The 27,457-nt window shown below is 36.8% G+C and overlaps 2 protein-coding genes across 4 annotated transcripts in view; both read right to left on the reverse strand.

The window, feature by feature from the left end:
* The window catches only part of LOC107679776 (UPF0317 protein C14orf159 homolog, mitochondrial-like), an 11,616-nt gene extending 10,376 nt beyond the window's left edge, over positions 1–1,240 (reverse strand). Inside the window, exon 1 of one of the 3 annotated variants that reach the window (XM_016475418.1) lies at positions 1,166–1,240. In XM_016475418.1, the coding sequence (XP_016330904.1) occupies positions 1,166–1,169 (4 nt within the window). In that variant the 5' untranslated portion in view covers positions 1,170–1,240. The remainder of the gene's footprint in view (positions 1–1,165) is intronic. The other 2 variants (XM_016475417.1, XM_016475419.1) reach the window with 2 other exon arrangements.
* A 1,877-nt stretch (positions 1,241–3,117) lies between these two features.
* The window catches only part of LOC107679778 (sodium/potassium/calcium exchanger 4-like), a 47,649-nt gene continuing 23,309 nt past the window's right edge, over positions 3,118–27,457 (reverse strand). Inside the window, exons 4-18 of the mRNA XM_016475420.1 lie at positions 19,131–19,207; positions 18,760–18,834; positions 17,387–17,471; positions 17,192–17,295; positions 16,688–16,762; positions 13,061–13,086; positions 12,925–12,978; positions 11,250–11,395; positions 10,021–10,190; positions 8,944–9,091; positions 7,143–7,309; positions 6,692–6,806; positions 6,475–6,587; positions 6,319–6,384; positions 3,118–4,900 (exon numbers count right to left, since the gene is read on the reverse strand). Of these exons, the coding sequence (XP_016330906.1) occupies positions 4,748–4,900; positions 6,319–6,384; positions 6,475–6,587; positions 6,692–6,806; positions 7,143–7,309; positions 8,944–9,091; positions 10,021–10,190; positions 11,250–11,395; positions 12,925–12,978; positions 13,061–13,086; positions 16,688–16,762; positions 17,192–17,295; positions 17,387–17,471; positions 18,760–18,834; positions 19,131–19,207 (1,574 nt within the window). The 3' untranslated portion in view covers positions 3,118–4,747. The remainder of the gene's footprint in view (positions 4,901–6,318; positions 6,385–6,474; positions 6,588–6,691; positions 6,807–7,142; positions 7,310–8,943; positions 9,092–10,020; positions 10,191–11,249; positions 11,396–12,924; positions 12,979–13,060; positions 13,087–16,687; positions 16,763–17,191; positions 17,296–17,386; positions 17,472–18,759; positions 18,835–19,130; positions 19,208–27,457) is intronic.

Raw genomic sequence — 27,457 nt, forward strand, 5'->3', positions numbered from 1 at the left:
ATATACAAAGTGTACATCTAATATGCAACAGATTCGATTAAAGGCAAATGATCCCAGCCGAGAGAGAGAGAGAGAGAGAGAGAGAGAGAGAGAGAGAGAGAGAGAGATGAAAAAGTTTTTTGAAAATAGTTGACATTAACCTTTTCTTTTGCAATATCTAGATTTTAGGTTCTCATTTACATCGGGAACACCAAGGATAAACACAAGGTTTATGAGTCCATACATAATATTGTTTTCTCTGTGGGTTTTGTATGGTAGGATCATCTGTGTGCACTAAAATTACGTTTTTTTTTTCTATAGCTGATGAGTGAACAAGCACACAAAGTAAATCCATAATAGCATGCAAAGAGGCAAGATAACTATATAATAAAGGTATATTGTAACCAAAATGTTGAACTGTGTTCATAAGTCAGGCTGTCAATTTTAACTACAGCAATTTGTCAAATGTGTTTTATAAAAACACAAAAACAAAAGTTTTTATCAATCTATACAGTGACTTGGTCCAAACATGGTTTGATATTTTTGTACATTACCTTTTTAAGTTACATGTTCCACTATCGACTTTGTGTTCAATCAACTGTAACTTTTTCCTGAAATGTAACACGTTGTGTATTAAAGGTACAGTGAGCAGTGTGACAACTAACCCCGGTCTCAGCCATAGACTGTATGGCCTCAGCTATGCCTATGTAGAACTGTGGAAAAGTGAAAGCAGCCTATATTTTATATAGCCTATTGCTGTAACTGTCAACATTACGTTTTTAAACAATTTTAGAGTGACGCACATTCATTTTTATCCCCCCTCATTAAAACTCTTCAATAATTATATAAGCATTAGAAAAACTGTTTAAAAATAGTTGTAGTCACGTTAACACACTGATATGTCACGCCAGCTGCGTTACATCACCAGCGCTCTTGCGACGCTTCACCTTGGCGCCACAGGTAAAGCATGCATTTCAAAATGCAAAACTATAATAAGAGCGTATAACTGTAGTGCAACAAATAGCGGAAATATAGACGTTTTAGAAGCGCACTGACACTTCCGTGATTGCCTCTTAAAAACAAACACAGCGCGACCTGCATACTTGCATACAAAGTAGTTATCTTTTCGATGCCAATTCCGATTTGGCGACATAACGACGTTAACTTCAGTATTTATAAAACTCACCCATCTCCGTAGATCAGAAGCGACTGCAGAAGGTCAACAACGATTCCATTTTAAAAGAAAACACAAAATGGCCAAAACTGCAGGTACTGGCTTTATACATGCGGGGGCGCTAAAAACTCACTCAATAACCAAATGCAAGACAGACAGCCAAGAAACACATTTATAAACTGTATAATTTAATTGTTTTCTCCATACAACACTCGTATGCTTCATATATTTTTGTTCATATTCTTTTTAGATTATTGCTTTACAGTAAAATGCATTGGTTGGAAACATCCATTGCTTGCAAGACAATACATTCAAGTTACACACCAACGTCTTATGTTGAAAATCGTTAAATCTGTACCTTACAAAAGGTTTCCTATATGCCGTTCCACTCACAGTGCAGCAGGTCACTCGTGGAGCAGTGCGCATGTATCTGTGCATGTGTGTTTAATAAATCAAGACACCGGCATGAGAAGTTCTCATACTCTTGTGCATATTCATGCGTGGCAGTCATCAGAAGCATTTTCCTTTAAGTGTTTGCCCTCTGAACAGGCATAGAGTGGAGAGTGCATATAAGTCTATTCATGTAAGAGTGCTGTACAACTGGCAACAAAGACATCCCATCTGAAGTGACCCGATGAAACGTTAATCAAACCACTCCGGAGGTCCGAAGTTTATCAAATACAATTAAATGTCAAAAAAATACTTATATCTCAGTTAAAATATAACGGTAGCATTTACATCAAGCATGGCAGACATAACCTGGCTGCAACAAAGTAAAGGATTGTGTGCTGACAAATAGATTCAAATGAATCTAGTATATGAATGCACTGTCTATTGGACTGGCAAAAGAGATTTCCCAAAACAACCAGGGAGAGGCTAACATAAAAAATAGAAACTGGCACCAAAGAATTCATTTAATGCTGGAAAAAAACATTTTAAACTATTTAATGTGGCAACCAGCATAAGAAGAAGCTTTAGAAGCTCCTCCGACAGTGTGCGTATGGTTGATCTATTTCAGCTGAATAATGTAATCGTAAACATCACCACTGAGTAACGCCACAGAACAAAGAACGAAAGAAAGAACGAAAGAGAATCATCACATGACACCACCGTCATTCCACACAGCACATAGCCACAATAAACTAAAGTCGACATTCTACAGAATGGCAATTATGCGATGTAAGATTAGATGACAGAATCTGCATGCATGTGTTACAGCGGTGGGCGACTTCAGCAGCTTTCACAAACATGGCTCATCTATGAAAATATAATCTCTGTACTCGGCCCTCCCCGACTGAGATTGCATATATCATATATAATGTGTACATCAAATACTGCAACAGACGACAGCGACAGCACCTCCTAGCACTTAACAACGACAGGTTCTACGACTGACAAAAGACACAAAGACACGCTCGTTCCCCTACAATCAAGTTCAGGTCTCCTGAGCCCACTAGCAGCTGAGTGAATGGTGGTCCTGTAGCTGCCATTTAGGGGTGATTCTCAGGAAACCTGTCGAGGTCAAGTTCAGGTCATATTTCACCCCCCCCAAAAAAAAAGAAATAAGCTAATTATTTTATGCTTAAAGAAAAAGAAGTCTATGAAGACCATTATAATTTTGTTTTTGTATTGTGACATCACAGTAAGCGCATTTTCTACCTCAAACATCATTACTGTAATTTTCATTACTGCAATGGAAAAATCTCTCATTACCACAATAGAAAACAAACTCATTACCGTAACGCAAAAAGCTCATTTAAATGTAAAATGATTTAAATGTACACCTCAATTCTCATTACAGTAATTTTCATTACTGCAAAAAAAAAACTTTTTAAATTAAAAATTATTTAAATGTACACCTCAGATCTCTTTATAGTAATTTTCATTACTGCAAAAAAAAAAAAAAACTTATTACCACAATACAAAATAAATCATACAATAATACAAACGATCAAAACATTTCCATGGCCGCATAACAAAATCTCAATCATATTACTGTAATGCAAAAAATATCATTAAAATTTAAAATTTGCTAATGCTAATTTAAATATTTTTTTTTACAGTATGCACAAATTAATATGAAGTCCGCATATTACAGCTATGAGAATCCAGGTTTGAAAATGTGCTTAAATTTTATGAAAATAAATGTTGCAATGCAGATAAACCTTAAAAGGTCTTTAAACTTAATTTCCTTGCACAATCTAATTTATTTTTCTTTTGATTTTGGAATGAAATATGACCTGGGCACATTTTCTTGAGATTCATCCTTGTAGGAACATTGACGTGAGCTCACAAAGCTTTGGCCCTGCTTTAAAAATGGCTTCTTTGTGTCAAATCATGCATTACAGACAAACGGTAATAAATATCCAGAGAGGGAGGTTAGGTTGCATTGGAAATAAAGAAAAAGTGGCCGCTTTGGTCACGTATGTAAATTCACCCTCACCTCCCATCATCTGTAAGGAAGCACTGGTTCAAACAGGATCAGTGATGTTATATTTACATATAAACAAACCCCAAAAAAACTCTTCGATTTGTAGAATGTTTGCAAAATCCAGGATCTCTGTTTGTGATGTCATGAGTATGTGTTTGTAATATCAAGGCAGCCACAGTTGTCCGTCATCGTCCATAGTGCGAAACAAGCAAAGAGCGGTCCTGAGGGCCGTCAGCTCTGGTCTGAACGAGAGGTGAGGGGCAGCTTTTGATGTGTGCTTTATGATTGGTTCCATTCACTGGTTAATGCAGATCTGGAATAATTAAGGGGAAACCAAAACGTGTCCAATTTTAGAGCTTCTGTTTCCATATGTTAGAAGCTGGTCCACTCGCTGACCTCTCCGATGGGCACCTGCCGGAAGCTCTCAGCAGGAATTATATGGTCCAGCTCATAAGGATTTCATAACTGCTCGCCCCCTGCCGCACAATCCATACAGAAAATGCTTCACATCTGCTATGCTTCTTATTTCAACAGTTTTCTTGTGTGAAACGAGCTGCGAGAATCACTGTCTTGCCCGAGGACAGTCATTTCATGTCAGTTCCATCTTTTTATTGCGCCACATCAAGGACGAACTTTCATTTGTCCATTCTGGAGGAAATAAATTAATATGATATAGATGTTTTATGCTACATATAAAGTGCATTATGTTCATGTCATACGTTGTCTCAAGGGAATACAGAAATGAGAAAATGTAGATTGCTAATGCATACAGGAATGAGCAGCATTCTTTGTCATTGCTGTGTGTGTGTGCAGTTTGTGATGCAAGTGTACACTTTGAATACTTCTGCTCTGAACATGACATTTACGGGCTGCATTGTGATTGTCCAAGGTTCAGAAGTGGAAGAATATCCAGTTATAAAGAGAGCTGCCAAAGAGAATTTAATTTCCTGGAATTGATGGAGAAAGTTGCGAGTCAACGGTATTCTGAGAAATGCAGTTCTTTCATCTGAGCCACAGTGGTTTGAATGTGCAGTGGGAGACAGTGGTTTTCTTCAACAGTAGGGAGTTTAAAGAGAGAGGAAACAGCAGAATAATTGGTGATTTTGGTTGCAGGTTTATCCTCCGGAGGTATTTTGGTTCAAAGCCCATGGAAATCATCTAGCCTAGACACCTTCTAGGCACATGGGCAGGTTGACGAAAGTGAAGACATTGTATTCGATCAAGATGGAAAAGCAGAGGAAGATGGCATACAGAACAAGCACGTATATGCCCAGCTTAAAGTCCAACCTCCACTTGTTCACATGGATCCCCAGCACCTGAAAGTGGACAAACAAAATAATTCGTTGGAAGCCAGAGAAAATAATCTTTTATACACTGTATGGACACCTAAACAATCGTAATCTCTAGCTTCTGCTAACTGTCGTACGCACGTTCATGAGAGAGCGGTGTTCCAGTGGATGACGTAGGACGTAAGCTCCGGTGAGAATATGCTAGTCTCGTGAGAACCAAGTTTTGTTTACAGCACAGGTCTTTACAAATCCTCATTTTGTACTTCTAATTCATGACCAGTGGTGTTTTTGCTCTCTCCACTACATTTCCTCGTTTGTCATTTCCGCATTCGTTACCGTGGTCGCCTATGTTCTATGTCATCTGCTGGAAAGCCACTCTCTCGTGAATGCATGTACGACATTTAGCGGAAGCTAGAGATTACGGTTTATAAAGTTTTAAATATGGATATTTTTCTTACACAAACACATTGATTCGCTTCAGAAAGCCTTTATTAACCCCCCAGAGGTGTGTGGAGCACTTTTTATGATGGATGGATGCACTTTATTGGACTTCTATTGGACTTGAATATCAGCCCTCATTCACTGCCATTATAAAGCTTGAAGAGCCAGGACATTTTTAAATATAACTCAGATTGTATTCGAAGAAAGTCTAGGATGGCTTGAGAAATCATAGGGTAAATCATGGGGTAATTTTCATTTTTGGGTGAACTATCCCTTTAAGGAGGGATGAAAAAATGTGATTTTCCTCTTTCTACTCTATACTTACATTCAGTGGCTGTTTCAAAAATGTATTTGTAAAGAGCTTCTAATCCTGCAGACGCTGCTGCGTTCTACTCAGCTACATATTTGGACTAGAGATCAACCTATATATCAGTTTGAGCGATGAAAGGTATTAGAGTATAACAATAATGTGAGAGCACATGGACAAATTATACATACATGCCATTTAAAAAAAATATTAAAAAGTTGATTTTATTTTATCCTTTTTTTCTCTCTCCCTTTCTTGTTTTGTAAATTGATATATAAATATTACATTTGTATGAATTATCCAATATATATTTATATATTTATCCAATAACTATTTGTACATTTCATATGACAATAACATTTTTTACAATTTTAAGTCATTATTAATTTTGTAATAAATATTCACGACTTTTTAATATTTGAAATCAGGCTACACTGGATTGGATTAGCATAAACTGTTAATGAAATGTTTAAAAAGTTAGAAGTTTGAATCAGTCTGAAACACTGCCCTGTATAAATTAAAAGAATTTATACGTTTGTATGTAAGCAAAATATAACCAAACCAAATCTATATACACTCAGCTATAGAATTTTTGTAGACATTTTGTCTTCAGTGGAATTAGAGGTTCTAACTAAAACTAAAATGGGGTGTCCATGTATTGTATTTCTGAAGTGAATTGTCCTTTACATTTACTCACAGTTAAAGCCACCGAACCCAGCAGCAGAACAACGGAGTAAATCAGTCCTCTACTGTTGATTTTAATCTAAATAGGACACAAAAAAAGAAAGGTAATTTTACGGTCTTTGTGGAATTGTGTGTGCATGTATGTTTGAGGAGTGACAAAGACAGATACCACAGAGCCGTAGTTGACAGCCATTGTCTGGATGCCCCAGGGAACACCGAGTCCAACCAGGATATCAAAGACGTTACTGCCAATCGTGTTGGAGACAGCCATGTCCCCCAGGCCTGAGCACACAGACACAAAGCCAAAGCTGGAAAGTCAGCTCAACATGGATGAAAGATAAGCAAAGGTAGAAAAACCAAGAAAATTAAACAAAGGAGAGCTCTACCTTGTCGTGCGACAATGAGACTAGCTATGCAGTCGGGAACACTGGTGCCAGCAGCCAGGAAAGTTATACCCATAATGACATCTGGGATTCCAAGTGAGTATCCAGCGATTGTGACCTGCACACAGCAACCCACATGAATGAGCCTCAATTAAATGCTTATAGGAATAGTGATGTAACATGCCTGCAAGCAGAATGACCTAAAATAAGCAAAATTCAAAGAAATTGTGTCAAAACAAAGACGATTTCAAACTGACGTCCAAGGACCCCCAGGGGCTGCTAGGGGGCTAATAAAAAGATTTTACAAAATTTACTATGGCAGTCACAGTTAAGATTCAAGATTTTAAATATTGTATTAACAAGTCATTATTAAGTATGATATTTAATAAATTGAATAATGCAGGGGGAAAAAGACATGAAAAATGCTTACATACACAAAGATACTGAAACTCACCATCCACACCATGACGTAGGAGAAGATGGCGATCCACAGCGTAGAGAGGAAGAAGGACAGCATGAAGAAGCGCTCCCACCGTGGTTTGGCACAGTTGGGTATCGTGAAGAACAGCAATACCATAATGGGCCAGGAAATGAAAAACTTCACTTTATCCTTTGTGCCCCCTACAGTCACATGGCACAGCATGTCAGTAATTAGCCCTCCAAAAAAAACTTCTCTGTATGGCATTAAGTTGACCATCCAATCCTAGCTCATAGCTCAGATGAAAGCAGAGCTCACAAGAAAACACATGAGAAATGCCCATGCAGTGCATAATATTAAAGGGGTCATATGATGTTGCTAAAAAAGAACATTATTTTGTGTATTTGGTGTAATGAAATGTGTTTATGCGGTTTAAGTTTCAAAAAACACATTATTTTCCACACTGTACATTATTGTTTCTCCTCTATGCCCCGCCTTTCTGAAACGCGTTGATTTTTACAAAGCTCATCGTTCTGAAAAGCGAGGTGTGCTCTGATTGGCCAGCTATCCAGTGCGTTGTGATTGGCCAAATACCTCAAGCGTGTGGCGGAAATGTTACGCCCCTTACCATACTGTGATGCCGTGTCCCGGCGCGATGAGACAACACCAATAAAACCCATTATAAACGAGGCATTTGTAGCATCCAGTGGGGACATAATTACTGATTATAATGACTTTTTTTACACGTTGCATTGCATCGCATGTCTGCATTTGTGATCGGAGAAACAACAAACAATAAGCTCTACTCACTGCTCAAAACTCATGTTTGAATCGTCAGTGGCAAATTCTTTATCCAAACACAGGCAGTGAATACAATAAAAAAGCTATAATCTCAACAAAACGAGAGATCCATAACAAAAGTGATCCCTTTATGTGATTTTCTCACAATAGTTTTACTCTGAACAGACTGAACAATGTGGTACCAAGAACATTAACAATTGATCAATCAATACAGACCAAAAATAAACAAACAAGTAAATAAATATTTGAAAATACTGTGAATGTGACCAATGTGATTTCACTGTGGGCAGGACTTATTATACTCATAACTGACAAAAACAGATGAACATGGAAGTTCAACATTTCCAAGACTTTTACAGTTTTTCCTTTACAGCCTTATGCTCACCAAGGCTACATTTATGTAATCACAAATACAGTAAAATTAGACATTTTAAAATATTATTACAAACAGCTTTCTATTTTAATATACATTAACATGTAATTTATTCCTGTGGTGACAAATATTGAAAAACATTCTAATATGCTGATTTGGTTCTCAATAAACATTTCTTATTATTATCAATGTTGTGTTGCATAATATGTCATGATTGGAAACAGTGCTAAATTTTTCAGGATGCATGATAAATAAAGTTCAAAAGCATTTATTTGAACTAGAAGTCTTCTGTAATATTGTAAAAGTCTTTAATGTCATTTTGAAAAAAAAAAAGAAATCATACTGACATACAGTGGGTACGGAAAGTATTTGGACCCCCTTCAATTTTTCACTCTTTGTTATATTGCAGCCATTTGCTAAAATCATTTAAGTTCACACGCACAAATATTTCCATTACTTACTTGAATTCAGATCTAGATATCCCAATTTTAAAATACCCTGATATTTCCATTTTTAATATCACCACAAGGACCTTGCTGGTTAGGACACAGTGTAAGAACTATGTGAATAGGTCCACTATACTATGACTTCAGATGCACTGATGTCACTACATGCGGTTAAAGAGCCAATGTGTTAATGTGTGAGAAAGTGAAACCGCCTCACCAGGCAAGACGAAGGGAGATGACAGCTCACTCTCCGGCTCCTCAGTGAGTTTGTCCTCCGCTACGTTGCCATTTTCTATGGTGTCAGCTTTCTTATCAGCCACCAACACTGCATCCACCCCATTGGCCATCTTCACCAGCCGCTGCTGCTGTATGAGGGGCAGCGAGCAAAAACTGCTTCATGATTCACTCTTATCCATTTCCTCACAAACCCACGCTCTTCTGTTAAGCTAATTTAAATTTTTTCCTCCCTAGTATGATGCTCATTTTCTGAAACACTTGGGTGTTAGAAATAACATGAGAGTGAGTAAATAAGGACATATTTTTTTTCCATTTCTGGGTGTACTATCCCTTAAAATGTTATATTGACGAAACTGGCAACCTTTTGTGTCAAAGTACTAACAGTTTAACACCATTCCCAGCCTCAATTCTCTTAACTAGCTGACATGTCACCATCAAATTCCTCAACAGTCTTTGTAACAGGGGTTTGAATTTCTAACACAATTCTTTGAACGCCAGCATGTGGATATTTATAGAAACAGTTTAATCAGCCTCACATCCAGAACTAGGCTACCTGACGTGAGAACTCCACAGTGCTGAGTTAGCCAACAAAGACTGGCCCATAAGCTCCAGCTTGAACTCCGGCTTATAATCAAGTCTCCGGATTCCCAGTGTTAAATATGCTCTATTATAACCGGATCGTGCAGACTCTGAATTCTCAACAGATGAGCCGCATTTGAAGAGCTTGTAAAATAGCTGAACACATCTGCAACTCTAATCTGTTGAATTCAACAGGAATCAAGTGTTCACAACCCATTTGACTTCTGTATTGTGACATTTTCCAAGCGAAAGATGATGTTCGAAAAAGGAACAATAAGTAAGATGGGGATTCAAATTTTATCCATCAGGAACTGAATGTATTGTGAAAAGTTCGCTAGATACTGTATTTTGTGAAGGGGATGCGTATTTGTCCATACAATGGAACAAAATGGGGTCCAAAACAACACTGAACTCAATTGACTTTCATTGAATGGACCAAAAAATTATTACCGTTCACTCAGCTAGTGTATTTTCTTACCTCATTGATGATAAGTCGGCTTGCCATGCGCAGACGTGTCTTGGGCCCAAAGTGGTTGGTGATCATGACCCTGAGGCCGGCCTCGGGGAACCGATAATGCGGAGGGCTTGAATTTATCATCTCGTCCACCATCACAACAGAGCCCCTAGTGTACTCTTTACTGGGCTTTACTGCGGACACGGAGGAAAAAAATTTTGTAAGTGCACCTATACATTGTACTCGTGCTCAATACGTGCAGCATGTACAGTATTTGTTCATAAAACACACACATAACTGTCAAACCTGCCCTAAGAGACCAAAAATAAATAAATCCTCACAACAACTGTGCACAGAAACCAGCAGGACTGTAAACACACACACTCAAAAGAAAAGATGTGTCACAATTTTCAATCTAAAGTCCTATTTGTCAGTGAGAGACTGATTCCTGCTGGGATACACTGTAGGCCCACCTCTCAGCGCCTCAGGATACTGTCAGAAACCATCGAAATGAAATCCTCAACTATCCCGCAGATTACTGCAGGACACCACAGGAAGAGCTCTATTGCCAATACACTATTAACTACATATAGACAAACACAATGACCAAAGACATTCACAATATTAAAGGAATATTCTTGGTTAAATCTAACTTGAAGGTAGAATGAGTGATTTCTGTGCCTCAAGTGCTAATTAAATGGCAAAAAAAAACTTTTTTTTTTCTCCGTGGGACATCATGCATTGATAAACTGTACACAATGACACCAGGAACATTCTCAATTCTGATTTAATGTTGTGATGTTATGTTACCATATCTGTATTTCACTTGCCTTTGTCCTTGGCAGATATCTTTACAAAACCTCAATTGAATACATGAATGCAAACCTTATCAATCAGCTGCAGGATGAGACAGGAGCCAGGGCAGATTTAGTAAGGCTAAACAGACAGGCTTCAGCAGGGGGGTGACAGAGAGCGCCACGCAGCACAACGGTTAGAGCTGCACTACAGGACACCACGCTCTGAAACAGAAAGTGCACCGCAGTTATTCAGCAAGGAAGCAAAGTGTCAGCCTCTCATAAGAGATGTCAGATGGCTACGCTTTCAGTAAGTGCTGTTGGCGTAGGTTTTACAAACAGCAGAAATACAGATAGTAGAGTGGAATTAATTTAAAGAGAACAAGATCTGACTTTGTTGCAAGCGGCAGAGTGTTAGTCGCTACTAGCCCACGAGGAAGCCTGTCTAGTTACCCTTACCTGGTCTGAGTAACGGCCATGATGGATCATCCCAAAACTGATCATAACATGTATTACCATCCTCCATCTCGCTGATGACCGTATTACCATTGGCGACACTCTTGTCTTCCTTCCCCGAAAAGTAGTTCTGCATGCTAGTGTTAAACCTTTAAAAAAAGTAATAAAAAAAAAACACACACAAACTGATTTCTCAGGCAAAAAAGCTCAATTGTCTATTGTCAATAGTGTAGTGATTTATGACGCACAGCTCACACAGAAGTTACTTTCAAACCAAGCAGCTTTCTGTTGTTCGATATGGCAAATGACCAACTTGAACTAAATCTGCATGGGGAAATCTTTGACTCGTCACACAAAAATCCTGATTGTGTAAAATCCTATTGAAATGACTGGATTTTGGCATGAAAATTTACTGAACAGCAGTAAATGTAACTGCACCTTTATTTAGCACATCGAAGTACCATGTAGTTCTATGTTGTCACTTTACTAAAATTTAAAGGTCCCCTGAAATGCTTAGAAACACGCAGCAAAAAAAACTTTTTTTTTTCTCCGTGGGACATCATGCATTGATAAACTGTACACAATGACACCAGGAACATTCTCAATTCTGATTTAATGTTGTGATGTTATGTTACCATATCTGTATTTCACTTGCCTTTGTCCTTGGCAGATATCTTTACAAAACCTCAATTGAATACATGAATGCAAACCTTATCAATCAGACAGTGACAGATACTATTTTGTAAACGAGTGGAAGGCTGTATCACTGATTCTGAGAGAAAGACATGAACACACACACACACACACACACACACAGAGAGAGAGAGAGAGCACTGCAGGATGAGACAGGCGCCACAGGGTATGCCAGCAACAATCTCATCCATATTGCTATAAAATATAGCATTCTGTGTAGAATTCAAATAGCTCCGATACATTTTGTGGTCTGCGCCGACTCGCGCATGTGATCCGCTCCATGCTATCGTGTCTCTGGACCGGAGCAGAGTGTGTGTGCTCGGTGGTTAGCGTGACACAGCGCGAAACCAGACTTCTTTTTTTCCTCAATGGAAAGCATATTTACACTGTTTGAATCATTCCCTGTCCCCTATATAGTGCACTACGTGCCATTCACTGTACAGAAAATACTAATTCTGTGGACAAGTGACCGATTTCAGCCGCGGCTTCAGCGTCTATTTTATAGTGTAGGTGGCGGGCTGCTAGAATTCGGATTCTAGAGAGCATTTGATTGGACAGAAAGTTTGATGAGACGCTGAAGTACGATGTGACGTCAAAAAAATTGTTGAGCCGTTTTGGCGGAAGTGACGAACTGCAAGCTTTGAATGCTTATATCTTCTAAATGCGAATTTTGTCAATGTTTTGGAGCACACTGCCTTATAGATAACCTTAAGACTAACATATTGATAATAAACACCCCAAAAACTTTCATTTTGATTTCATGAGGACTTTAAGTAGTCAGTATAAAAATACCAGCAAAGACTTAATATTAAACACTTATTTCATACCACAGCAATAAACATTTCAATAACACACTCCTTTATTTAAAATGTCAAATATTAATGGAAAACATGAGAATTTAAAAAACTTAAGGCTAAATAGTTTTAACTAAAATAAATAATCAGATGTTTAAATAAATGAGTATACAAAACGAAAGTGGACTCACTTCATGATGATAATGTAGCCAACATACATGACAATCAGTATCAGACTCTCCCACCTGCAGAGACAGAGGAGGCGAAAGACAATCATGTGTCTGCCTTCAACCAATCAGAATAAAATATACTCAGAAGTTCACTTACCACAAAATCTTTTCATCATAAATAAACTGAAAGAAAAGTGCAGAGTGTGTAAATATTCATGGAGTGGCAGCAGATTTTCAGTGCATGTCTTAATTACATGCTCTATAGAGCTCAACAGTGACAACCCGGTATTTTCTTCATGATTTCCTTCAGATTAAATAAAGACTTGAACCAAACCAACGAGCCCCATTATGAACAAACTTTTTTGTTGTTGCTTTTTAAAAGAAAGACTGACAAAGATACAAGTATTGTCTTTATATCTGTGTATTTAAAGGGATAGTTCACTCAAAATTGAAAATGTTGTCATTAATTCTTATGTCGTTCCAAACCTGTAAGACCTTCATTCATTTTCAGAACACACAGTAAGATATTTTTGATGAAATCCGAGAGCTTTCTGATTCTGCATAGACAGCAACACAACTACCGCGTTCAAGGCCCAGAAAGGTAGTAAAGACATCGTTAAAATAGTCCATGTAACATCAGTGCTTCAACCTTAATTTTATGAAGCTACGAGAATACTTTTTGTGCGCAAAGAAAACGAAATTTGTTGTCTTCTGTGTCAGTCTTCGGCACCCATTCACAAGAGTACCACGACACATGTGTGCGTCTGCCAGGGTGTCTACAGATATGAACAAGTTCAATTTAAGACTTTTTAAGACCTTTTTAATACCACCTTATGTGAAATTTAAGACCAAACCTGTGATGGAAATACACATTATATTACATACGTATATGTAGTATTTAATGTGTTTAATGTAAAAAGAAAACAAAATATCGTCGCTGACAAAAATGCTATTCATTATTATGATATACAGTGAAGTTTTCATATCAGCAGACAATATCCCATACAAAATATCCCCACAAAAGCACTGCATCACTGAGATTTTTGGTGGTGTAAACGATTTATTCGGAAGCAATATTTTCATCAGTGTTCTATCAGCTTTTACATTAATCTGCATATTTTTAATATTTACCCCAGGATGTTATTTACCTTTATAAAGGCCACCACGCCGAGTGTTGCTTGGAGAATGTACAGTGCTTCTGTTCTGATCTTTGTTTGGAACTATTTTCGTTGGTGAAATAGAACAAAACAGTCAATATTGTGTCTAAAATGTAAGTAACTTAATATACTTAACTACTTGTTTGTTGAACTAAAATTAATTTAACATTTGTAATCGTGAAAATATTCAGAAAAATAGCCCCCTTGTCATGATGTGTTACGTAATTATATCATGCTATAAATAAACGAAACATTTTGAATTTTTACCTCAGTATGTTTATTCTGTTTCTTTATGTGTGCCATTATGATCATTTGATTTGATTTCTCCATGAAAGTCTCTCACAGAGACAGCCCGAGCCTCAACAGCGCCACATTGATACCAGAAATACACTATCCATTATCAATCGCTGTTTAAGCTGAATGTAATAAAATCAGAAGAATCATTCTCGCGTTTCGATGCGTCACTAGTTATTTTTTGTCACTTAAGTTTTAAACAGGCTAGGGCTGTGTATCACCAGCAATGTCACGATACGATACGTATCACGATACAGGACTGCACTGAATTTCACCTCAGCAGAATTTAGTAAAACAGCTGTTTATTAAACACTGCACACTATAGTGCCATTTCTAACTATTGGCAGAGCAGGCAGCTGACCTCTGCAGTATGAAGGCCCTCCATAACCGTACCACAGTACAATATAGGTAATGGTATATGTTTCATGTTTACATTGGGCACTCCCCACCAGGTACAATATTCTGATGGTTTGCATTTTCTCTCTCTCTCTCTCTCTCTCTCTCTCTCTCTCTCTCTCTCACATACACAGCCTCTCTCTCTCTCTCTCTCTCTCTCTCATAAATGAACACTTGATGAATTACACTTTTCTGAGAATAGGCTTGAAGTGGAGATCGATAAACTGCAAGCTTACCAGTGTATTCATAAAGCAAGCGCGTTTATCCACAGTGGAGAGAGAGCGCATGCACATGGTTGCCAGGTTGACAAAGACAAGTAGCACACTTAGCAGATATTTCCGTATTGCGCAAGTGTGAAGCTCTGTTTTGGGGATTACATCTCTTATATCAGGCAACCCAGTTGTGTTCCTCTGCGGCCAGATTAACCCTGGCTGTAGCCTATATATGCTCTATTCATTCTTTTTTAGAACCCTCGCACTTTTCTTCTCAATTTTAAACGTTGTAAAATTTTAAACAAATTAAGCGCGGTCCACTGCTGCACACGTGCCACAATATCGATACAGGGACAGCTGTATCAATACTCGTATCGTCAAATCTCTGTGACAATACATCGTCGTATCGATGTATCGCACACAGCACTAAATCAGGCTATTAGTCCTGTCGGGCAAGTAAAATTCTCCAGCCATTTTTCAGTAAACTTGCATGAACCCATTTAAAGTAGTTAGGAGGCTGGTCAGCGAGCTGCATTCTGCTATCGCAATTCTCTCTGATGACGCGGTAACTACAGCGGGGAAAAAATCTTCAGTCTGTCCAATGATTGTAAACAGTCACTGGGTCCGTCAGACTGGAGAAATTTTTGCAGTAATATGACCAAAAATATTTAAGACCCACTGAATCTGAATTTAAGACATTTTAAGGCCTTTTTTTAGGAAAACTTTAAGACATTTTAAGACTTTTTAAGGACCCGCAATTTTTGCAGTAATATGACCAAAAATATTTAAGACCCACTGAATCTGAATTTAAGACATTTTAAGGCCTTTTTTTAGGAAAACTTTAAGACATTTTAAGACTTTTTAAGGACCCGCGGCCACCCTGTCCTCTGCTTGCAAACAAGGCGCAGTGCATCTGGTTCTATGTCAGAACACCAGCTCATGTGTCAGCAGCACCACACACGTGTCGTGGTACTCTTGTGAACGCGTGCGAAGACTGACACGGAAGACAAGAAATGGTTGAATAAAGTCTCTTTTCTTTGAAAGTTTTCTTTGCGCACAAAAATTATTCTCATAGCTTCATAACATTACGGCTGAACCACAGATGTCACGTGGACTATTTTAATGATGTTTTTACTTCCTTTCTGGGCCTTGAATGTTGCGTTGCTCTCTATGCAGGGTCAGAAAGCTCTCGGATTTCATCAAAAATATGTGTTCTGAAGATGAATGAAGGTCTTACGGTTTTGGAATGACATGAGGGTGAGTAATTAATGACAGAATTTTCATTTTTGGGTGAACTATCCCTTTAAGTATTTTATAAGGACACAGCAAATACTGGAATCAAATCTGAAACTACAATACAAAATAAAGCAATAAAGTAACTGATTTTAATAAAAAAACATCTGAAGCGTATTGAATAATCCTGAAGTGGGATCCTTTGACTTGGTTGCTGGAGTGTTCTTGGTGGTTACTGGCCCATTTAGAAATACTCTACTCCATAATGGCAACAACTTCTACAAGCATTACTGACTTTTCTTCATAAAAGCTTCTAAACTATTGTTTAACATCCTCAAAGCTCATGGTCCACCTATTTTGAAAGGTTTTTTTTTTTTTTGTTATTGCTAATTATCAGTTTCTTTGTGGAGAAATTTAATGGGATTTTTACTTCTAGAACCTACTCTATTTTGCCTCTTAGATACCAAAGCTCATTAGATTAATGACACTTACTGCAATAAGGGCAACCACAGATAAAATGTAGTAGATTGAGTCTCTGAACACAGCAAACTTGGTGAGAAAAACAACCTAGTGGGAAAAGAGAAGATCTTTGTAAACAGAAGTCAACAAAAGCAACTATTTTTTTTGCTTTGTTAAATTTATCACGTCTACTGTACCCTCAAGTCATGTCATAAGCCACAACAAAAAAAAAAGGTTTTATTTCTCAAAAGACAAAAATATCACAGCAGTGTGCTTTTAAAAAGGCCTTTCTTGGACCTCATTACAGTAACCAAAGTATTTGCCTGCAAAGCCTATATTTAATGTGGTAGAACTTTCACTTTTTTTAATGGAATATTTAAAAATAAACCATTGTTTGAAATGAGAGTAAGAAGGGAAAAAAACAATCCTGTTGATTAAGTTTCACATTGCAATGCTCAGATGAAAACATGAAAAGGTCAAAAGTCACAGCAGATCCAAAGGAAGAGAGGTGTATACAGAGCTCAGAGAGATTCTCACCTGCCCCGCAAATATCCCACACACGCCGATGATGCACAGGATGTTGAACACGGCTGAGCCTACTATGGTACCCACCCCCACGTCTCCATGTGTTATGAACACACCTGCAAAACAAAGCAAGAGAGTCCTGATCCACAGCATCTGTTGACACATGACTAATAAATGCACATGCAAGCATCTGTACGTGTGGCTTACCAATTATAGAGGCAAACAGCTCGGGGGCGGAGCTTCCAGCTGCCATGAAGGTCGCTCCTGCTACATCTTCACTCAGGTGCAGTTTCTGATGGATGGGAGGAACATACAGAATCACACAGAGGATGTGCGGAGGCCATAATTAAAAGGTCTAAATAGACACCGGAGATGTGCAAAACTGTAACTGGGTTGTTTAAATGACTAGCAGCTCTTAAAGAAACAGTTCACTCAAATGATTTTAGTCATTACTTTTTACTCTAAGAACTGGAAAAGAGCAGAATGAAGATAATGTTTTTTTTGTATATTTTAATATTTTCAATCGTAATTTATTCCTGTGATAGCAATGCTAAATTTTCAGTATCAATACTCCAGTTTTTAGTGTCACATGATCCTTCAGAAATCTTTCTAATATGCTAATTTGCTGCTGCAGTAAAATTTCAATTTTTGCTGCTCAAAAAAAAATAATCAAATCATCATCAATTGAAAACAGTTTTTGTGTAAACATTTTTTTCAGGATTCTTTTATGAATAGATGAATTTGATGATTTTTTTTTTGCAACAAATGTCAGTCTTTACTATCAATTTGATTCATTTAATACATTTTTGTTGAATAAAAGCATTAATTTCTTGCAAAAAGAAAAAAAAAAAACTTACTGACTCCAAACATTTGAATGAGTGTATATGCCTTAATGTAGCCAGTCACTGTCATTACATTTAAAACATTTGCATAAAAACACTTCTAAAAAATTATTGCTACACCACAAAAATTAAGCAGGTTTCAAACAATATGAAGTAAATAAATAAATAAATTACAACTGTGAATGTGTAAATAAATTTTGAGTAAACTATTCCTTTAAGGAATTGGCTGGGTTAAGAGTCATGTTGCCCAGACACTGATCAGGCACATTTTTTAGGGATATTTTGACAATAAATGCTGAGTAATTGACAGATATTCAAAAAATAAATAAATCAGCTGAATAACTATAACCTTTAGTTATGAATTTTAAAGGATTATGCATAATAAGAACATTGCCCGCAGCAGGCGATTTGAAGTCGGACATTCATTTGTCGAAGTTTATTGTAAAAAATTGAGAATTTATCACAAAGACAGTGCTTTGATGGCTAAAGCACAGCAGGCTGCCAGCATGCTAAAACCTTCTCTAAGAAATTGCCTGTTAAAAAAATATATTAAAACTAAAAAGAAAAACTCAAACCAACCACCCTTACCTACACCTTTCTCTAATAGAGTTGCATATTAGTATTACAAGATCTAGTATCCAGTATAACAGGAAGGTGTTGGAAATGGATTTAGAAGAACAGGTCAAAGTGATTCTGGGAACTGGAAGCCCATCGTTGCCACAGCTAATTTATTCTCACCTCACAGATCTTCTCTAGAGAGGTCACAAAGTAGTCATCACAGACAATAGCAAGGGCCAGAAACATATATAGAGCCTGAAATGGGAAGATAGACAAGAATGAGATGCACCATAATGGGGCTTGATGTGCAGAAATAATTCAAGTTGCATGTCTAAATGGTTGTCTGTTCTATAAGCAGTTGTTGACAGGGTGGTTTCAGCACCGTGAACCCAATGGCAAACCCATAACCAGTCATAAATGATGGCGAGAGCTGACAAACTATTTATAATTGTCATAAAATTCTAAGACAAGCACCATTTATCCTGGATGACAAGGTCAACTGGTGAGCAAGGCTAGACGTTGATTGACGTGCGCACACAAAGTTCTCCTACCGCAAATATGTGTAGAAGTACAGCTCCTTGAGTACGCTGTCTGTTGGTGAATATATCCTCGGGGAACTCGTGGATGGCTGCATTGAAAATGAGAAAGAAAAAGTCACTTTGGCGCAAGTTGTCACTTTCCATAAAAATTATCCAGATAAAAATCTGATGGTACAGTCCGTAAAACCAGATCCGCATGAGTTTCCAAGGAACGACTGGAATGTGTGGGCAACAGAATATAAATCACACCCTAGGGACAAGCGACTTCATCATAATGCAGGAAAAAAACGCATTGTATATGTAGTACGCATGGTCAGCAGTGCATGGGACTACATTATTATTTCACACACTGACATTCATTGCAGCCAAGGGTACGCTCAATTTAGTTATAGGAAAGAAAATTACTAATGCATGATAGCATGTAGTCTGTATACAGTAGCTTCAGAAAGACTATTCAGAGGTGCATCCAGTAAGGAGCTTTGATAGTGGGACGTTTCACTCTCTACACCTGATATCCTGGGCTCTGGGTGAGTTTGAATAGGTTAAAGTAATGTAGATTTGTGCAGCCCGTTTCAACAACAGATTCTAGAAAAACAGCATAGTTTTGATGCAACTTCCTCAGTGACTGTCAGACAGTAGCTACACATGAACACAAAATCACTCACAAAAAAAAGTTGTCAGCGCTGCCCCGTGAATTTATCAATAACATAATTTTGCAACTGAAAAGCTACATGACATTTCTCAGTAGCGAGGTTCTTGAAGCAGTTCAACTTAAAGCAAGGCCATAACCATGTCTTGAACATTGGGGGGGATAGGCCTAGGTCAAATTTGATTTTTATTTTGCTTTGATTGGCCATCTCAATCATTTCGACATTGACGACATTGCTAGTAAACTGCTGAGGCAGACCAGCCTAAAAATGTAACTTTTAAATTTTTTTGTAATCCAGTGAGCAGCCATTTTTTGGGGGGGTGCCTTGCTCAAGGGTATTGGAAGAGAGTGCTGGTTATTCACTCCCCCACCTACAATCCCTGTCAGTACAGAGACTCGAACCTCCGACCTTTGGGTTATAAGTCCGACTCTCTAACCATTAGGCCATGAATTTTTTGGCAGTTTAGAAATGATGGGTATACTTTAATTGCCTTAAACAGGCAAATGTTTGAAAACATTGTCTTAAAAAATTGCTCTTTTGAATAAATGTTTTATTAATATTGTGTCAGTGTTTTCAGTTTTTGACTTGGACACTGTTATTGCAGTTTTCAGTTGTAACATATTATTTCTTAGTACCAATTTCCAGTAGCATTTTTTTGTTCAGTCAACTTCAGGTATTTGAGTTCTACAGACAAAAAATGTTGAGTTGGCACAACTTAAAAAGGTTTGTTATAGAATCGTTGCACATCTCTAGAAAACTAACAATCTTGAGTTAACTCAACTAAACATTTTTTGTATGACTGACAGCTTCTTTTCAGTCAGTATAACTGCTTTTTTACAAAAGTTGAGTGAACAAGAAAAAGCTAGGGGAAATTAGTACTAAGATTTTTTTTGTTGTGCTGTATGTACTGTATTTTATTGAAGCACGTACACACAACATTTCGTGACTAAAAACTACTGCGTGCGACTATGAAAAAATATTTAGGAGCACCAGTGCGACTGACCCGATCAGCATATTTGTGTTTGCGATCAGGGGAGCGTCGAGCTTTTCTACTTAATACATGTTTTTGCACGTGTATTAACTGGCATTTTGTTCAGTGCCGAGTTCTGTAAGCTCACGAATCCTCTCATTATACTAAACAAAGTGTAGACAGGGTGTAAATAAGAGATTCATAGTGCAGTGTAGGGAGCTTCGTTGATTATAATAGAACTTTGCGAGATCGCGATGAACTATGGAGAGTGACAGCTATTATTGATTATTAAGGGAGTTTGCAAATGTGATTTAATACAACAATTTAATAAACAAGAAATATTAAGTGACTTACATTGTCTGACTATAACACTATTGCCTGATTTTGCTCTATTTCGTCAATGAAAATAGTTTCAAACAGTCACAGCTGAGCAGCTGCACATCTCTAAGCAGCGATGTTTCGTTTATGAATGAACGTGCATTTTTAAACGAATCTAGTGAGTCAAAGATTCAATTACCCATTCATAAAGACAGTCACTTGCTTCACTCCTGAATGAATCAGCCGTTCTAATTAATCAATTAAATGAATGATTCAGTAATAAAATCAGTGACCTGCCGCCACCTACTGGCTGTTTTAATTTCATTTTTAAAGTATATTTTCAGTCATTTAAATCATTGAATAATTTATTAATTTAATTGCACACATGCCACCTTCAAGCCTTATTAAACGTCTGAAAATACACCTACAAGCCACTTGTGTTCTTCTGTGCCACCTAGTACAAATTAATTTTGTTAATACTGATTTCATATGGTTGGTAATAGGGCTGGGTATCGAGTTCGATACTTTTTAGGCACCGACCGAAATGCCTTGATACCATCGAGTATCGAAAAACTTCAGATGTGTAAACTGAAGACTATTTGAGCTTTATTAAAACTATTTGCACTAATTTATTGTGTTGGTTACATTTTGTTCCTTTGTGCAGTGGCTCAGGAAATGAGTCTTTGAGTTTGTATAAACATCAACAAGCTGAAAAATAAAACCAAAGTTTTAGAAAAAAGTATCGTTCAGGAACCGGTATCGAAGTCAAGGTATCGGTATCGATATCGATATCGAACATTTTTGAACGATACCCAGCCCTAACTTATTCTTTTTCTACTTGTTCTTATTCTATTTTTGAATTTGACATAAAAGATGACATACTTGTAATAAAAATTGAAAAATGCCATTACAGAGGTAAAAATCACTTTAAGGAGTCAAATAACACCTCGTAATGGGAAGGCTAATTTTTTTTATCAGAATTTTTGATTATTGATCAGAAGATACTCCATAATTTTTTGACTCTGCTCCTAAAAAGAAAAGTAAGCGCAGAGCCCTGAGAAGTGAGCACAGAAACATGTTGTCAACACTATCCCGCACCTTTTATTATAATAAAATAGCTTCGAGACATTATATTAGCCTACTCAGCAGCAATGAGGTGTTTCTTGAAGTAACTAAATGCACAGTTTCATTGTTTGTAGAGAGATGAACAGATAATTCACACGCAATTTTTATCCTCTCTCTCTCAAAATGGCCATATTTAAGAAAACATTCATGTAGTTTGCATAATTGGATACAGCTGTCAGTCATTTAAAGGGATAGTTCTACCAAAAATGAAAATTAGCCCATTATTTTCTCACCCTCAAGCCACCCTAGGCATATATGACTTCCTTCTTTCAGATGAATCCAATCAGAGTTATATAAAAAATTGACTTTGATCTTCCAAGCAGTTTAATGGCAGTCAGCGGGTGTTGCAGTGCATCAGTCCAAAAGAAGTGAAATAAAGTGCATCCATCCATAATAAAAAGTGCCTCACACGGCTCCGGGGGGTGAACAAAGGCCTCCTGTAGTGAATCGATGTGTATTTGTAAGAAAAATATCCATATTCAAAACGTAATAATCACTTTAATCTAAAAGGCATTCCTTTCTTTGGCATATTTGGAAAAGGTCATTCATGCTTTTATTTCTTCCAGACTTGATTATTGTAATGCACTTTATTCTGGTATTAGCAAGAGAAATCTCCAAAGATTGCAGCTGATTCAAAATGCTGCTGCTAGGCTTTTAACACGTACTAAGAAAAGTGACCACATTACACCGATTCTTGCTGCTCTTCACTGGTTGCCTGTGAGTTTTAGAATTGATTTTAAGATTTTGTTGCTTGTTTTTAAGGCCTTGAAGGGTCAGGCTCCTGCCTGTATTTGTGATTTATTCATTCCTTATGAGCCTGATCGCTGCTTGAGATCCTCCGGTAGGGCCCTATTAATGGTTCCAAAATCTCGACTTGTTACCAAAGGTGGCCGCGCTTTTGCTATCCGTGTGCCTATAAGCTATGGAACTCCCTGCCTGGGGATAGTGCGTAGTGGAGTGCAGCAGATCAGTGCACGAGTTTCAGATACTGGGGTGGGGGGACAGATTGGCCAGTTCTAATTATTGGGGGGACTTGTCCCCCTCAATGTCTATGGTGGTTACGGCCCTGAACTTACAGTGCCCCTATTATGGATATTTGAAAATTACCTTTCATGCCGTGTGTAACACAGCTCTAAGTGAATAAAAACAGCTGTAAGCTCTAACCATCAAAATAAAAATAAAAAAACTTTTGAAATGTTTTACTTTACATGTAATGAATCTAAAATATATGAAAGTTTCACTTTTTGAAATAACTTTATCACAATGTTCAAATTTTTTGAGATGCACCTGTATATGTATATGTACATGGACTATTGCAATGCTCTCTTGACATGTCTTCCATCCACTTCTATCAAACCTCTACAAGCTCATATTTACATCCTATAGTTATGTAGCAATATCACACGAGCAATAGGCCGTGCAATATCACATGAGTGCAAATGTGATACTGATCTTATACAACGTTAAATAAGTAAGAAGTTAATAACAGAACTGTTCATCTCCAAGCAACACACAGCAGCATTTCATTTCTTAATGCATGTTTTGAATGAATTGGGTGAACCATTTGGCGCGTTGAACCATTGGCCATATAGGCGCGTTGGATTTGAAGCAGCGCTGCACAGACCAATCAGTGTATGACATCAAAAGTACCGCTAGAGCGGTTCAAAAGCATAAGGACATAATTGCTGTATTTTGATGACACGATCGGTCTGATGGTGATGATCCGCAAATCCGGTGAAATGAATGAATAAATGACTTGATGACTTAATCATTAAAACATTTACCACCACCTACTGACAGTTTTAGTTTATTATTTAGAGTATCATTTCCATTAAAGAAATATTTTCATATTTCCATAGTAATAATAATAAAATTAATAAAATAAATTAAGGTATAGTTCACCCACACAAAAATGACAATTGTGTCCTCATTTACTCACCCTCATGGTCCAAAAGAGTATATGTAATAAATTTTATCAAACAAAATATTTTTTGCTGAAGCTACTTTTTGTAATGTCTGTTTGATGCTTTACACAACAATGACTTTAAATAATCTTTTGGGAGTAATTTGTCAGCCAAATTTGATTTGCGATTAATTTACTATTAATTAGATTAATTCATTGCCACATCATGTAATTAATTAGATTTTAAAAAATGTAATCACTTACCAGCCCTAATATATATATATATATATATATATACCAATTCTTTGTTCAGTCCAAAACCATCAACAGAATACTTAGTTTTTTATGGTTTGTGTAATTAAAACTTTGTCACATCTTGGAGGATAATGTCTTTTTGGAACTGGCTATTGTGAGTTACAGAGCTTTTATGAAAGACTAGCAGGTTGGAAAGTGATATTGAGAAATTATTGTTATTTTTTAACTTAAAATATTCTTATTGGGGTCACTTTCCCTATAAAGCTTGTAACTCCTTGTCTACACTAGGGATGTCACGATAACTACTTTTTGTTGTGCGATATATTGCACCAAAATGAATTGCGATAAATTATATTATTGCCATTTTACGACCATTTTATTCAGCTCATTAATGACAGTATGACAATATAGCATAATAATGCAAGTACACTCAGATATCCGAAGTAAATAAAAATAATAAATAATAAATTAGGGATGCAACGATACCATTTTTTTCTGATCCGATCCGATACTGAAAATTCTGAGTATCGGTCAACAGATACAGATCCGATACCAGCACATTTTTTTAAATCAATGTAGAATTAATGTACTTGAGTGAGTACATTACATACGTGAGTTAAACACAATCTACCAAATATAGACAACTTCATTTTAAAGAAAAATAAATAAAAAAATAAAAAAATATATAATTATATCTATGAAAATAATACTATTATAAACTAGGTTAGGTTATTCTAGAAAAATCACGAGTGCACAATAATTTTATAAAATGTAAACATTTAGTGAAATAACATTGGGGAACAAATAAAAGAGAATAAGTGTAGGACTAAATCTGGTAAAATGTTATACATTGCTCTTTGTATTGTAGTAAAATACATTCATGAAAAACAAGTAAATATATTTATATATAAATACTATATACTATAAACTTAAAATACATTTATTTTAAATGCACAGCAGTAATGAGACAGCAACATATGATAGATAGGAGTCCTATCTATCATATGTTGCTGCCTCCATTACTGTGCTATACATTAAATTATCAATAGCCTTTCTTGTTCTGTCCTATCATGCGCAAAAGTATTATAATACAGGATGAAATTCATGTGCAAAAGTATTATAATACTACGGTGCCCACGAGGTGACATGGTCGGTTCACTTAGTTTTGTCATGGCCACGACATAACTCGTGGGAACGTGATAATATGTCGTGGCCACGAGATATTAATTTGAGGGAACGTCATATTAACTTGTGGAAATGTGATATGTTGTGGCCACGAGATCATTTTGTTGAAGTAACGACATCCTTATGTCGTGGCCTCGAGATGCTATGTTGAGGGAACGACATCCTTCTTATGTTGAGGGAATGACATATTTTTCTCATGGCCAGGAGTTTAATGGGTAAACAAACCTGCGTGACCATAGCAACCCGGGATTATCAAAAATGGATCAAACATTTTTATTAACATTAAACATTTAATTTAATATTTGTATATTATTATTATTATTATTACTACTACATTAAATTTGCTAGCCTACCATATATTTTGCAAATAAACGCCTGACAATCATGCCAATAAAGTTTTGACTTTATGATTGTATTTATTCCCATGTGTGATAATGAGCGTGTTGTGTTTTCATTTACAAATGAAACTATGTGAATGATTAATTCCTCAACGAAACACTATAGAAGGCCTATTTATAATTATGGTCTATTAATTAGCAGAAATAAAATGAAATATGTTAAATTTAAACTGCATTCCATCAAAAAATTCCAGTCAACATAACCAAAGCTTTATTGGCATGTCGAGCATTTACAGTAGGCTATTATTTACAAAAGTATTCAGAACGTTAAGTATAGAGATCGAAAATGAATATAAAAATATAACCAATAATAATAGGCTAATAATAATAATAATAATATACAAATATTATGAGACAAAGACGATCAGTTAATGGACTTACAAGACTGTAGGAAGGATAAAAAAAATTTCTTGTAGGCCTATTTTATATTATGCACTTTATGTAACATTCATTCATGATAAACTTCATTTGAATGCTGACTATCGCACATAATACAGTCCGGTAGCCAAGGCCTATGGTTAATATAATAATTTAATAACGTAATAATTTCTATAATAAATAATATAATAATTTCTTAATTCAAAATAAAATATTAATGAATCCATCTCTGGTAATCCCGGGTTGCTATGGTCATGCAGGTTTGTTTACGCATTAAACTCATTGCCATGAGAAAAATATGTCATTCCCTCAACATAAGAAGTCATGGCCACGAGAAATGGATGTCGTTCCCTCAACATAGCACCTCGAGGCCACGGCATAAGGATGTCGTTACCTCGACAAAATGATCTCGTGGCCACGACATATTATCACATTCCCAAGAGTTATGTCGTGGCCACGACAAAACTAAGTGAACCGAACATGTCACCTCGCGGGCACCATATAATACAGTATGAAAGGCTCAATCCAGAGCGGCACAAAGCGCTTATGCACATCCCGTGCGCAGAATGATGCGCTTGAAGCAACACGGAGTCACAGCGCGCAGTGCTCCACATAGAAAAGTTTAAAGCAGAAAGAGAAGAGATATTGATGCGTAGTGTATTAAATCTGTAGTTTATTGATCCTTTTATTTTAACAGTTGTAAACTAAATTTATTGTACGCTCTCAGAGAGAGTTTCATCGTCTTGACTGTCGTAACCGAACGCGACACGCAGTTTGAATGCTGAATGGAGGATGACTGAAAATTTTTTGTAAAAAATTATATAAATCATTATTTTAATTACAAAAAAAAAAAGATCAGTCGCAATATATCGCGGCACCAAAAATTATCGCGCTCATTTCTATATATCGTGCGATAAGTCGATATATTGTAGGGGTGTAACGATTCATCGATATGGATCGATACATCGATACGATGTATGACGATACGATGCATCTATGCCACGCGTAAAATATCGATATCTGTAGTATAAATAGGCACCTTTACGAAAGCACAAGGTGAGCATAAAAGATGCTCGGGATTGTTTGCGGAACAGTTGAGCGCTGTGTGAGAAGTTTTCTGCGCACACATCTGAAGCGCACGCACACAAGACAGCCGC

Source organism: Sinocyclocheilus anshuiensis, unplaced genomic scaffold (assembly GCF_001515605.1).
Source record: "Sinocyclocheilus anshuiensis isolate Anshui unplaced genomic scaffold, SAMN03320099.WGS_v1.1 scaffold676, whole genome shotgun sequence".
Classification (NCBI taxonomy): domain Eukaryota; kingdom Metazoa; phylum Chordata; class Actinopteri; order Cypriniformes; family Cyprinidae; genus Sinocyclocheilus; species Sinocyclocheilus anshuiensis.